Below are 14,972 nucleotides of genomic sequence, written 5' to 3'. Positions count from 1 at the left end.
AGAGAAAACTAGAATGAATAATCCTTCAATGCAAAGACAAACTTAAATCCACAAGAATAAACAGGGAACCATGACCTCCTTAAATGGACAAAGCAAAGAACCAGTGACTGATGCTAATGAGACACCAATATGTGAATTTGCTAACCAATAATTCAAAATAGCAGTTTTAAGAAAACTCAGTGATCTCCAAGATAACACAGAAAATTCAGAAATTTATCAAATAAATTTAACAAAGAGATTGAAATAATTTTAAAAAATCAAACAAATCTTAGAACTGAGAAATACATTTGCAGAACCAAAAAATTCATTAGAGGATCTAAACAGATGAATCAAACAGGAAAGAATTGGTGAGCTTGAAGACAGGCTATTTGGAAATATACAGTCAGAGGAGAAAAAAGGGAAAAGAATGAAAAGGAACAAAGACCATCTACAAGATACAGAAAATTACCTCAAAAGACCAAATCTAGGAATTATTGTTTTTCAAGAGGAAGTCAAATGATAGCAAAGGGGTAGAAAGCTTATTCTCAGAAGTAATAACAGAAAACTTTCTAAAACCTGAGAAAGATATAAATACCCTGGTACAGGAAGGTCAGGGAACACCAAACAGCTTTGACCCAAAAACAACTACCCCAAGACATAAAATAATCAAACATTCGAAGTCAAGGACAAAGAGAAGATCCTAAAAGCAGCAAGAGAAAAGCAGCAAATAACATATAAAGGAGCTCCAATTTGTCTGGCAACAGCCTTCTCTATGGAAACTATACAGGCCAGAAAGGAGTGGAACATGATTTTCACACGGGTGAAAACAATGACCTAATTTCTTAAGAATACTCATGAAAAAGTATAAGCCAGTATTTTCATACTGGGCAGAAAAATCATCTGAGCTACTTGATAAAGATGCAGAGGTCATGTCCTACGTCCATATTTACCCATACATTAAGTCTGGGGTAGGGTCCTGTAATCTACAGTTTCTACTAACTCCCCAGGTGATTATAATGCAGGGAGTCCATGGAACAAATCTGCTATAAAACTGGCTTAAACTCTCAGCTAGTACCACTTAAAACTTATAGGCTAATATGGTGAAAAAACCAAAAATAAGCAGTTGCTAAAACAAGAGTTTTCAATTACAGTCACAGAAGCAGATAGGAGACTGGCGTTTCCTAGTAGAGAAGTTAAAGGGATTCAAAACCAATGCTCTTTGTGTGGTTACATTATTCAGAATTCAGGTTAAAGGAAGCACTGACAAGAAAGCACATAAGAGAAACAAAAGAATGCCTTTTTTTTTTTTTTTTTTTTTTGTTTTGTTTGAGACAGTCTCCCTCTGTCATCCAGGCTGGAGTGCTATGGCACGATCTTGGCTTAGTGCAATCTCCACCTCCCAGGTTCAAGCAATTTTCCTGCCTCAGCCTCCCGAGTAGCTGGGATTATTACAGGCATGCGCCACTGTGCCCAGCTAATTTTTGTATTTTTAATAGAGATGGTGTTTCACCATGTTGGCCAGGCTGGTCTCGAACTCCTGACCTCAGTGATCCACCCACCTTGGTCTCCCAAAGTGCTGGGATTACAGGCATGAGCCACCACGCCCGGCCTAGAATGCCATATTTCAAATCACTCCAAAATGTTCATGATAAAAGATGATGACAAACTGTGTGAACTGCAGAAGGCTGGACAATCTCCACGTTGTATTTCAGGATTCGCAGTAAGAAAAAGCCAAAAAGGGTGGCTTTCAGACTTGGCAACCACAGTGAAATTAGACGGCGAGGGCTAAACACTGTCATCGTATCTCCAAATAACATTCTTCAGCTAATTTGCTCAATCTCACACAAACCTCGCATCCTTAGTCATCACTTATAAAGCAAGGAGTCACAGGCTGTATACTTTCTGGGCGACTTATGAGTTTAAAATAGGACTAGCTGACTAGAGTACCAGCCAAAAGAAGTATGTGAATATAGGAGATCACATACCAAAGGGCACTAGATACTACTGTTAGTTTAAAATCCTTCTTAGGCCGGGCGCGGTGGCTCATGCCTGTAATCCTCACCCTTTGGGAGGCCAAGGTGGGTGGATCACGAGGTCAGGTGATCGAGACCATCCTGGCTAACACAGTGAAACCCCATCTCTACTAAAAATGCAAAAAATTAGCCGGGCGTGGTGGCGGGCACCTGTAGTCCCAGCTACTCGGGAGGCTGAGGCAGGAGAATGGAGTGAACCAGGGAGGTGGAGCTTGCAGTGAGACGAGATTGCGCCACTGCACTCCAGGCTGGGCGACAGAGTGAGACTCTTTCTCAAAAAAAAAAAAAAAAAAAAAAAAAAAATCCTGCTTAGATTATCTTCCTCACAATTATGAGAATGGATCTTGCTATGTTGCCCAGACTGGCCTCCTTGAAAGAATGGAACCACACTAGGTGAGATTCATGGTCTATCTGGAATAAATATACTGCTAAATTCAACATGTAAACATGACTGGATACATGTCACAAATGACAACCACAGAAGACGTTTTGCAGACAACTAAGGAAATTTGAATAACAAATGGGTATTAGCTGATATTAAGCATTACTGTCAATATTCTAAGGTGTGATAATCATACTGTGGCTACACAGCAGTACTGTGGTAACTTTTAGTAAATACTGCAAAATGTTAGCTATTATCTAATCTGGGTTGTAGATATATGAGTGATCACTATACTATTCTTTCAGCTTACTTAAAAATGCTGATAATAGGCTGGGCACAGTGGCCCATGCCTGTAATCCCAGCACTTCAGGAGGCTGAGGCAGGAGGATTGCTTGTGCCCAGGAGTTTGGGACCAGCCTGGACAACACAGTGAGACCCTGTCTCTCCAAACTTTAAAAAATTAGCCAGGCTAGGCCAGGTGCAGCGGCTCACATTTGTAATCCCAACACTTTGGTAGGCCGAGGCGGGCAGATCACAGGGTCAGGAGATTGAGACCATCCTGGCCAATGCAGTGAAACCTCGCCTCTACTAAAAATACAAAAAATTAGCCAGGTGTGGTTGTGGGTGCCTGTGGTCCCACAGTTACTTCCCGAGTAACTTCCCAGTTACTCGGGAAGCTGTGGCAGGAGAATGGCATGAACCCAGGAAGCAGAGATTGCAGTGAGCCGAGATTGTGGCACTGTACTCCAGCCTGGGCGTCAGAGTGAGACTCCATCTCAAAAAAAAAAAAAAAAAACCACAATTAGCCAGGCTAGTGGCGTACATCTGTATTCCCAGCTACTTGGGAGGTTGAGGCGGGAAGATCACTGGAGCCTAGGAGGTAGAGGTTGCAGTGTGACCTGTGACTGCATTAGTGCAGTCCAGCCTAGGTGACAGAGTGAGATCCTATCTCAAAAAAAAAGCTCATAATAGTTTTTTTTGCGGGGTGGTGGAAGGGATACTTACGAGCATTCCTCAAAGACTTTGACCCTTTCACAGCCCTCAGGAGGTTCCCTTTTGAACATATAACTGTTGTTAGGTTTTGGTGAGGTTGCATATTTGGGCAAAGGAGAATTGTTCCCATTCTCTGCAAGAAATGACACATTAGATTAGTAAAAAATACAACTACATAAATATACAGTCATACTACATTTAATTGTTCTTGGACTAGCCCACCGTGAACTACTTGAGGGCAGGAACAGTGCTTTCTTCATCAAGGAGATAATGTTTGTTAAATAAATGCATATACAAATAAAATATTTATTTCACTTCCACTTACAATTACCATAGCCTAGGCCTGTATCACATAACCCTCAGTAGTGAACACTGACCTGGCTGGCTGCCTTATTTCTACTCTATACAAAACAAATGCACTCAAACACTACTTCCATTTTTCCCAGTACAAATATCTGAAATGGTTCTTCACTGGTTGCTGATGATTAATTCTTGGGCTGCGCTTCAGCATTTCTCAGTTCAATTTCTCTGTCCTCTGGTTACAATCTTTGCTCCAGGTAGTCAGAGCCACCGGATGCCAAACACTTTTTTTTTGCCTATGAATTTCCCCTTACCTAAAAGGGGTAAGTTCTGTTTATTTTCCAAAAGGTCCTTCAAAGTCTGGCTCTGACTCAAGTTTTTTGAAGTCTTTCCAAATTAACCCTAACAGGAGGAACATTTCTTTACTCTGATATTATTTAGTGCTGATATCCTCAATTTATATTAACTTAAAAATTTTAATATGTTAAATGTCTGTTCTAAATTTTCAGTCTGTACCTGCTAAGCTACAAACTCCTTGCTGGCAGCAGCACTACAGCCCAGTTTTCCTACAAAAGAAATTCACAGAGGCCAACCAGCTACTAAAATCAAATGGATCAGGACACATTTATTGAGCTTATTTACAGACTTTCTACATGTTATTGATGTAGAAGTAGAAAATATGGGAAATCAAGGGACAGATTTTATCTGACCCATGTTTTATCAGACCCAGACGCTAGCAAGAAAAGTCCAAAGAACAACAGTTTACAACTTTCCACAGTTTAAAGTAACTTCTTCAGTGCATCTTCTGTCTTCTGCACTTGTTACAGTTTGAATGACTTAGGTGATGAGTAGCATCAGCAAGTCCTAACAGCAGAGCACTTTAGGACATTCAACACACTGTATGGAGGAGGTTCGAAATAAATGACTACTGAACTGAGCTTTAGAACTTATAAATAGGCCGGTTGCGGTGGCTCAGGCCTGTAATCCCAGCACTCTGGGAGGCCGAGGCGCATGGATCATGAGGTCAGGAGATCAAGACCATCCTGGCTAACACAGTGAAACCCCATCTCTACTAAAAATACAAAAAATTATCCGGGCGTGGTAGCAGACACCTGTAGGCCCAGGTACTCGAGAGGTTGAGGCAGGAGAATGGTATGAACCCAGGAGGCGGAGCTTGCAGTGAGCCAAGATCATGCCACTGCACTCCAGCCTGGGCGACAGAGCGAGACTCTGTCTCGGGGAAAAAAAAAAATATACATATATATATATATATATAAAAAATTATCATTACTTTTAAGTACACAACGTAACCAGGATTAAGCTAAGAAAATACTGTCCTGACATAAATGCAAGGCTAATATTTGTTTTAAAAGGCAATAATATTTGTAATTAACATTCAAACTGCTTCTATTTCCAGGTTATTTCTAAGGTATTTTAAGGTTATTTTTAAAAATACCCTTCAACGTTTTACATCAGGCTTGCTTTGAACACTCATCCTGCATTGATATAAATCTATTTAATCCTTGTTAAAAATGTCACAAATACAGATCCTAAAAAACACTAACTGGAAGGCTTTTTATTGATTTAAAAAGCATTAAGGTAATAAAATCATGACTATCAGGTAACAGAGACCAAAGCGCTTTTCAGAGCAAGTGCTCATCTCATTTATTCCAATAAGAATGTTTCTCACCAATAAGGAAGTTGTATTAACAAGTACAAAAAAAGACATACAAACTAACAAAAGCCCATAAACTTGCCCAACCAGACCATCGACTGAGCATGACGGTCAAACCTGTTTATACTCCAAATTTAAAACCTATGCTTTGAACACATTAACTGAGTAGCCTCCAGTGGGTGGTTCTCCTAGAAAATGAATAGAATGAATGATACAACAGGAGGTATTCCATTATCGTCTGGTAGCACATTCCTCCAGCACTGTACCTTTATCTCTGGGATCAACAAGCAGGTCATCAGCTGAGCAAGGACTCTCCTCGCTACCTTCATTGGAAATGGTGAGGAACGATGTTGGGGACACGGACTGGGAACGGCTGCTGTTGTTGCTTCCCCTGTCTGCCCCACCAGGGGTCTGTGTGTCGATGCTGCGTGTGCTGCTACTTCTCTGTACAAGGGGGGGTGGAGCACGATGGCCATCTGGAATATCTTGCGGCTGTTATAAAATTTTTAAAACATATGTATATTTATCATTAATTTCGAATCACCAGCAATGCACCCAATGTCAACCTTCACATACAGTGCCAGAGACTCACAAATCAGAAATCCCTTCCTACTTATTAGGATTTCATGTTGCATGTTAGTGACATCCCTGTCTAACCTGACTCCCCCACCAAGAGTCTTTGGTGAAGACTCTGTATTCCCAAGGCCCGGCATACAGCAGGTGGCCAATGCTTGTTGAATAAATGAATTGCACTGCATCACTTATCGTGTGCTACGGGTTATTTTAAAAATTATAAACGAGGGCCATGAAATCTAGGTGTAACACTAGGTCCACATTAGAGGAAAAAAGGTTATTCATCATGTGAACCAGGGACACTGATGCCACACCCTGAAAGGATTTTTTCAAGTCAACTTTCCTAAACAGGGGAAAGGTTAATCACAGAAGTGCTAATGATGGGGAGAAAATCAAGTACACACACAAAGGAAAGCCTGCGTGGATCGCTTAGCAGGGAAACCAACTCCCTGCATGCTTCTGATTCATTTACCTTTATTATATCAGGGAACCTGGACCCCATCAGGCAGCAGGGAGGAGAGGGTGTGGGGAGCTGTGTTTTCTCTTAGCTAAACCAACCTTTTATTTTAAGGAAGAGGATCTTAGGCATCAATACAATACTCAATTCCTCCTTCACTGAAGAATAGAGAGACGGTTAAATAAATATACTCTGTGACATGGTTTTTAAACCTAAACAGTAATTTTTCTGTTTTACATAGGAATTATTCTCATGTGTTTTCTAGTTAGTAGACAGAATAGGCAGAAGATCATTTCTTTTTTTTTTTTTTTTTTTGAGATGGAGTCTCGCTCTGTCGCCCAGGCTGGAGTGCAATGGTGCAATCTTGGTTCACTGCAACCTCCACTTCCCGGGTTCAAGCGATTCTCCCTGCCTCAGCCTCCCAAGTAGCTGGGATGACAGGCACGCACCACCATGCCCAGCTAATTTTTGTATTTTTTAGTAGAGACGGGGTTTCACCATGTTGGCCAGGTGGGTCTTGAACTCCTGACCTCAGGTGATCCACCCGCCTCAACCTCCCAAAATGTTGGGATTACAGGCATGAGCCACCGTGCCTAGCCAGATCATTTCTAACTGTACTTTATGACGACATGGTCTAGCATGTCAACCAAAACCAAATAGTTACTGACATTCAAAAAAGGAGCAAGTAGATTCATACTTAGAAAGTATTCAATGTCATGTAAACTTCTGCCCCCCATAATTAGTAAGCTAAACTCACTAATGGAGTTTAGCTTACTAATTATGCTAAATGGAGTTATAGCAAATAAGAAATATATCACCTAATGGTTTCTAAATACAGACAAACAAAAAATAGTTTCTGTTCAGTAATCCAAATTCAAGTCAGATCAGTTGCCTCTATGACATGCAACTAAATGAAAACTTTCCACTCACTTGCCCAGGTCAAAGATTTTCAAAAGAGATAAATTTTTGTTCTCTCAATGAGAAGGAAGAAACCCAAGTAAATATGGAAACCCAAACTGTGCATTTTTAATAATTAGAAGAATTCAAGAATGATCTTAAGATACAAGATCACTTACTATAAGTTGCTCTTCCTTTTCCCCAGTCTCTTTAATTATTATTTCAATCTCCTGATTCAATCCTTCCACGCTATTCCGGAACCGGGAGCCTGTTGATTTGGTGATGGGAATTACAGGAATAAGTGCACTCTTTGGAACAGGAGCCTTAAGAAAATGGGATGGAGAAGAGAGGCTTAACATTACCTTTTAATTTTCTAGACTGAAGCATAATTCCAACAGACATAAGTAACTCAAAAATAAATCAAAGTTTATAGGCCTCACAAAAAGTGTGAGTGAGCAAACCTGCTCCTTAGCATGGATGAAATATAATTTAAAACCTAGATCCCACACAATGAAGGCAGGATTCTGAAAATGTATTCACACCTATGAATGACTGCAAAGGGAACAGGGATATATATAGTAAAAGAATGTCAACCTCAAAAATTCTTTTATGACTGTAACAGAGCTCAGATTTCAGAATATAACTTTAAACACTCCTAGTGCCACAATGATAGAGTTTGGATGTCTCACCGAAATCATGGGGGTGGATCTCTCATGAATGGTTTAGCACCGTCCCTCTTAGTACTGTTGAGTTCTTATGAAATCTGGTTGTTTAAAGGTGTACAGCACCTCCCCCTTCTCTCTCTTGCTCCTGCTCAGCCATGTGACCTGTGTGCTCCCCCTTTGCCTTCCGCCATGATTGTAAGTTTCCTAAGGCCTCCCCGGAAACCGACTAAATGCCAGTGTCATGCTTCCTGTACAGCCTGCAGAACTGTGAGTCAATTAAAACTCTTTCTTTCTTTCTGTCTTTTGAGACGAGTCTCACTCTGTCACCCAGGCTGGAGTGCAGTGGTGTGATCTCAACTCACTGCAACCTTCACCTCCTGGGTTCAAGCGACTCTCCTGCCTCAGCCTCCTGAGTAGCTGGGACCACAGGCACCCACCACCACACCTGGCTAATTTTTTTGGTATTTTTAGTAGAGACGGTTTTCACCATATTCGCCAGGCTGGTCTCAAACTCCTGACCTTGTGATCCGCCTGTGTAGGCCTCCCAAAGTGCTGGGATTACAGGCATGAGCCACCATGCACAGCTCCTCTTTTCTTTATAAATTACCCAGTCTCAGGTATTTATAGCAACGTAAGAACAGATTAATCTATACAATTATTTATATTCTGGGGGGAGATTTATTTCTGTTTTTATCTATTCTTAAAAAAAATAAGATACATGTGCAGAACATGCAGATTTGTTACAAAGGTATACGTGTGCCATGGTGGTTTGCTGCACCTACTGACCAGTCCTCTAAGTTCCCTCTCCTCATCTCCTACCTCGAACAGGCCCTAGTGTGTGTTGTTCCCCTCTCTGTGTCCATGTGTTCTCATTGTTCAACTCCCATTTATGAGTGAGAATATGCAGTGTTTGGTTTTCTGTTCTTGTGTTAGTCTGCTAAGGATGATGGCTTCCAGCTTCATCCATATCCTTGCAAAGGACATGATCTCATTCCTTTTTATGGCTGCATAGTATTCCATGAAGTATATGTACCACATTTTCTTTATCCAGTCTATCATTGATGGCATTTGAGTTGGTTCTATGCCTTTGCTATTGTAAACAGTGCTGCAATAAACACATATGTGCATGTGTCTTTATAGTAGAATGATTTATAATCCTTTGGGTATATATACAGTGATGGGATTGATGGGTCAAATGATATTTCTGGTTCTAGATCGTTGAGGAATCACCACGCTGTCTTCCACAATGGTTGAACTAATTTACACTCCCACCAACAGTGTAAAAGCATTCCTATTTCTCCACAGCCTCACCAGCATCTATTGTTTCCTGACTTATTTTAATAATTGCCATTCTGATTGGCATGAGATGGTATCACACTGTGGTTTTCACTTGCATTTCTCTGATAGTGATGTTGAGCTTTTTTTCATATATTTTTTACATGTTTGTTGGCCATGTAAATGTCTTCTTTTAAGAAGTGTCTGTTCATATCCTTTGTCCATTTTTTGATGGGGTTGTTTTTTTCTTGTAAATTTGTTTAAGTTCCTTGCAAATTCTGGATATTAAACCTCTGTCAGACGGGTAGACTGCAAAAATTTTCTCCCATTCTGTAGGTTGCCTGTTTACTCTGATGATAGTTTCTTTTGCTGTGCAGAAGCTCTTTAGTTTAACTAGATCCCATTTGTCAACTTTGGCTTTTGTTGCAATTGTTTTTGGCATTTTTGTCATGAAGTCTTTGCCCATGCCTATGTCCTGAATGGTATTTCTTCTAGGGTTTTTATGGTTTTGGGTTCTTATGGTTTTGGGTTTTACATTTAAGTCTTTAATCCATCTTGAGTTAATTTTTGTATAAGGTATAAGGAAGGGGTCTAGTTTCAGTTTTCTGCATATGGCTAGCCAGTTTTCCTAGCACCATTTACTGAATAGGAGATCCTTTCCCCATTGCTTTTTTTTGTCAGGTTTGTCAAGGATCAGATAGTTGTAGATATGTGGTGTTATTTATAAGGTCTCTGTCCTGCTCCACTGGTCTATGTGTCTCTTTTGGTACCAGTACTATGCTGTTTTGGTTACTGTAGCCTTGTAGTATAGTTTGAAGTCAGATGGCGTGATGCCTCCAGCTTTGTACTTTTTGCTTAGGACTGTCTTGGCTATACAGGGTCTTCTTTGATTCCATATGAAATTTAAAATAGTTTTTTCTAATTCTGTAAAGAATGTCAATGGTAGTTTGATGGGAATAGCACTGAATCTATAAATTACTTTGGGCAGTATGGCCATTTTCATGATATGATTTATTTATTTAAGAGAACCACTTCCAAAATCTATATATAGAAATTTTTAAATTAAAAATGTTTTTATTGTCACAGTATTACTTTTGGAAAGAACTATCTGATTACATAATTACAGGATATTACTTTTTTCCTGATAACACACTCAAAATAAAATATGAAACAAGCATTAACAGAGGTATCCGCCAAAGCTACTAACAACAGTGTGCCAGATGAACATCTTGTAGACTCTTCTACTGTCTAGCAAAGAAAGGTGATTAACCTATCCTTCATTTAGGAAAGTTTCTTTGGAAAACCTCTTTCAGGAAGACGTGGGCAAGAAGACAAAGGTAAGAGAGCCTCTAATCAATGACCATTAGTTTTATTCCCTGATAACCTTGCTGTGTGATACAGAACTTAGTGTTAAATATCTATTTCTCCTTTTATTCCTGCTCCCCTTTAGAACTGGAAGGAAGGAAGGAGAGAGAAAGAGAGAAAAAGAAAGGGGGTGGCAGGTGGACAGGAAGGCAAGAGAAAAGAAAAAAGAAAAGAAGAGAAGAAAGAGCATAATAGTACAACAAGATTCCTTAGCAAACACAAGAAATTTGTGATTAAAAAAGGCCAAGGGGAAGCTCCATGCAGAAGTACTGAGTGAGCATGTCTCCACTGCTCAGTTAGTGTTGGGTCCTCATATGTAACACAGGACACAGAAACCTACCTCATGGCTTTAAGAATGAAACGACAGGAAACCTGGTATGGTGCCTGGCCTCTAAAGCATGAACGCTCGGAAAACAGTAGCTGCAAATTTTATTTTGTATTTTCCCTATTACGTATTAAAATAATTATCTTCTCACATTTTTTTGTCACTTATTTTCTTTTACATATAGTGTCTCCTAATTTTTCCCTTTTTATAAGTCCTTCTGTTCCCACATTGCCCACAGCCTCAAGCTTCTACATTACTTATTCCCTTTACTTCCATCTCTTCTTTCTGATCCCTTTTCCAATCTCAGGATCCACTACCAAAGAAAAGAAAAATCTTAAGTTTGGGTATTCTATAAATGTTTTATAGAGAAAACTTATATAATTTTTAAAAATTCAAATTATATTTTTGAGCCATTCTCCACAGTGTAGATCTTTGGCACACAGATACACAATTTTCAAAAAAAAATTTTTTTTCCCTCAAATTCCTGACCTCAGGTGATCCACCACCTAGGCCTCACAAAGAGATGGGATTATAGGCGTGAGCCTCTGTGCCCAGCCTCAAAACTATTTTTTTGAGGAAGATCTTAGCCATATCCATAGATCTATTCTCTCAGTCATTTGATTGAACACTTGTCCTGGTTAGACCCTTTCAGCTTTCGTAAGTGGTGACAACTCCATATACAGTTTAGCAGGTGGCTAAAGCACAATCAATGTCACAAGTCAACTACTGGTCAGACAATAAAACTTTAACTCACTAACACTCCATAGGTATAAAAACTCAAATTCCTGATATAACCTGCAGTAGTCAGCTGAGTCATAAACTTCAAGTAACATAGATGATCTGTAAAGACACAATTTTTAGAAGGTGAATTATAAAATAATTTTGCAAATTTGCAAACAGAAAATTATGGGACTAAAGCTTGACCTATATGTCTTCAAGGGTTTAGTCCTTATATGCACTTTTTGATTTTCCCTTTCCTCAAATATAAACATAAATTCTATGTGCACAGAGAAACCCCCATACCTAGTATCTCAACATTTTCTGTTCTACCTACTGGAACAAAAGTTTCATATACCCCAGACATTTCGCAAAAGCAGGAAGTTAAAAGAACACGTTTCCTTTGCCCCTTAATGTTTATTCAACCAAAAGCCAATACATGCATATAAAACAGATACATACACATATTTATATTTCACCCAGAAAAAAGAGTATTTCCCCAAAATATCAGAAGCAAGCTACACCTAGGGACAGAGTTGGTATTTTTTTCTTCTGGATTATTTTTCTACAATTAACTTGAGGAGAGAAACTATGTCTTATTAATCTCTTTAGTGCCACTGCCAAGCACAGAGCCCAAAACATACAAGATGCTTGTTCAACAAGGCTGGTATATGGATGTGTGCATCCCCCCCAACATCCTATGTAGGAGCCCTAACTGCCCATGTGGCTGTATTCGGACATGGGGCACCTAGGGCAGTAGTTGAGGTTTGTTTTGTTGTTGTTGTTTGAGACAGGGTCTCACCTTGTTGCCTAGGCTGGAGTGCAGTGGCATGAGCTTGGCTCACTACAACCTCTGCCTCCTGGCCTCAGGTGATCCTCCTACCTCGGCCTCCTGAGTAGCTAGGATTACAGGCACATGCCACTATGCCTGGCTAATTTTTGTACTGTTTTGGTAGAGACAGGGTTTTACCATGTTGCCCAGGCTGGTCTCAAACTCCTGGGCTCAAGCAATCAGACGGCCTCAGCCTCCCAAAGTGCTGAGATTACAAACATGAGCCACTGCGCCCAGTCAGCAGTAAAGTTTAAATTAGGTCATATGGAAGGGCAGCCCTGGTCCAACAGGACACCAGAGAGACTCCTTCCATTTCCATGCACACAAAGAAAAGTTCATATAAGCACACAGCAAGAAGGGAGCTGTCTGCAACCTAAGGGGAGAACCCTCAACTACATACCAACTCTGCTGACACCTTGATCTTGGACTTAAGAGTCTCCAGAACTGGAAGATAAATTTCTGTTGTGTAAAGTCACCTAGTCTATGGATAATATTTTGTTACGGCAGCCTGAGGAGACTAATACACTCACCTCTAGTTTTTTTTATTTCTACAGTTTTCAATAGACTTAAGAACATACTTAAACATAAGCCAGAGATATAGTGATCCAGAGAACTTGAATATGTCCATAAAAAGTTTGCCCTGAGAAACTATTTTTAACTTCATTGTTTACTCTTTTTTATTTAAATAATTTTAAAAATACAATTAGAGACAGAGGCTCACTATGCCAGGCTGATCTCGAACTCCTGGCCTCAAGTGATCCTCCCAGCCTTGACCTCCCAAAGTGCAGGGATTACAAGCATGAGTCACTGTGCCTGGACTGGCACTGTTTTCTTTATTGCAAAAGTAAAAAAATATTCAGTGAAGAAAGAAATAGATATCAATCACCAGAGATAACAACTATTAATAATTTTATAAAAACTCTTCTATCTAGTCCTCTTTCTTCTATATACATATACACTTTTAACCAGAAACATATTGTACATAGCGTTCTGAACCCAGTGGTTTCTTTTTTTTTAACGTCATGCCAGACTTGTAACCTATCTCTATGCTTTAAAACGTTTAACCAAATCATTTTTATAGGTGCAGAGTATTTCATTTTGTGAGTGCGTTACATAAGAAATCAATGCTCTATTAAACAAATAGTTTTCAATTTTTCACTATTACAGAACCATACTGTCATGAACATCCTCTTAGACAATTATTTGCACACATACATAAACACTTCCTTAGAATAAATTCCTGGGGTGGGGGAGCTATTTTTCTGGGGGGACACAAAGGATAGGGAAGATTTTTCAAGGCTTTCATTCATAATGCCAAACCGAACAGTAAAATATTTTTACTCCTCACATTTTTATCTGCACTGTATGAATATATATGTTTCGTGAAACTCTCTAAACTGGATTTATTTTTTCTAAACCTTTGCTAAGTTTCATTAACTACAAGTGCTCTCATTCCTTTATTTTCTATATTGTAGAACATAAACGAAAGTAAATTTTTAAAATGATAGCCAGTCATTTGTCCATTTTGTAGCAAGGAATGTTATCTGTTTTTTTCTTACTGACTTGAAAAACCTCTTCATGGTGTTTACATATAAACTGATTACACTGTATACATTGATATTGTATTTTAATTCTCATTATTCAAAGCATGATTTTTTCAAAGTATATTTAAAGGTCACTTCTTTCTTTCTTTTTTTTTTTTTTTTGAGGAGGAATCTCCCTCTGTCACCCAGGCTGGAGTGCAGTGGCGCAATCTCAGCTCACTGCAACCTCCGCCTGCTAGGTTCAAGCAATTCTCCTGCCTCAGCCTTCCAAGTAGCTGGGACTACAGGCACGTGTCACCAGGCCCAGCTGTTTCTTTTTGTTGGTTTGTTTTTTTGAGATGGAGTCTCGCTCTGTCATCCAGGCTAGAGTGCAGTGGCGTGATCTCAGCTCACTGCAAGCCTCGCTTCCCGGGTTCACGCCATTCTCCTGCCTCAGCCTCCCAAGTAGCTGGGACTACAGGCACCCGCCACAGCACCTGGCTAATTTTTTGTATTTTTAGTAGAGACGGGGTTTCACCGTATTAGCCAGGATGGTCTCGATCTTGTGACCTTGTGATCTGCCCGCCTCAGCCTCCCAAAGTGCTGGGATTACAGGCATGAGCCACCACGCCTGGCCCCAGATAATTTTTTGCATTTTTAGTAGAGACAGGTTTCACCATGTTAGCCAGGATGGTCTCGATCTCCTGACCTCATGATCCACCCGCCTCGGCCTCCCAAAGTGCTGGGATTACAGGCGTGAGCCACTGTGCCCGGCCTTTAAGGTTCATTTCTATATAGTTCTTGACAACGTCCATTCACTCTTTTCTTGGGTTTTTAGTCATTTGTCCCTCAGTTTTTTGGATACATAATAATTGTACATATTTATGTGGTACGTGTGATATTTTGATACATGCATATAATGTGTAATGACCAAATCAGGGTATTCAGAATATCCATAAACTTAAACATTTCTTTGTGCTG

General features: G+C 39.8%; 1 protein-coding gene across 2 annotated transcripts in view; it reads right to left on the bottom strand.

Moving 5' to 3' along the window:
• The window catches only part of FAM117B (family with sequence similarity 117 member B), a 141,657-nt gene that overhangs the window by 10,351 nt on the left and 116,334 nt on the right, over nt 1-14,972 (bottom strand). For both annotated transcript variants that reach the window (XM_073019941.1, XM_007965899.3), the window contains exons 5-7: nt 7,469-7,612; nt 5,629-5,854; nt 3,400-3,520 (exon numbers count right to left, since the gene is read on the bottom strand). In XM_073019941.1, coding sequence (XP_072876042.1) covers nt 3,400-3,520; nt 5,629-5,854; nt 7,469-7,612 — 491 coding nt within the window. The remainder of the gene's footprint in view (nt 1-3,399; nt 3,521-5,628; nt 5,855-7,468; nt 7,613-14,972) is intronic.

The sequence above is a fragment of the Chlorocebus sabaeus genome, chromosome 10, assembly GCF_047675955.1.
Source record: "Chlorocebus sabaeus isolate Y175 chromosome 10, mChlSab1.0.hap1, whole genome shotgun sequence".
In the NCBI taxonomy this organism is placed as follows: domain Eukaryota; kingdom Metazoa; phylum Chordata; class Mammalia; order Primates; family Cercopithecidae; genus Chlorocebus; species Chlorocebus sabaeus.
This window is presented reverse-complemented; position numbering and strand designations above follow the sequence as displayed.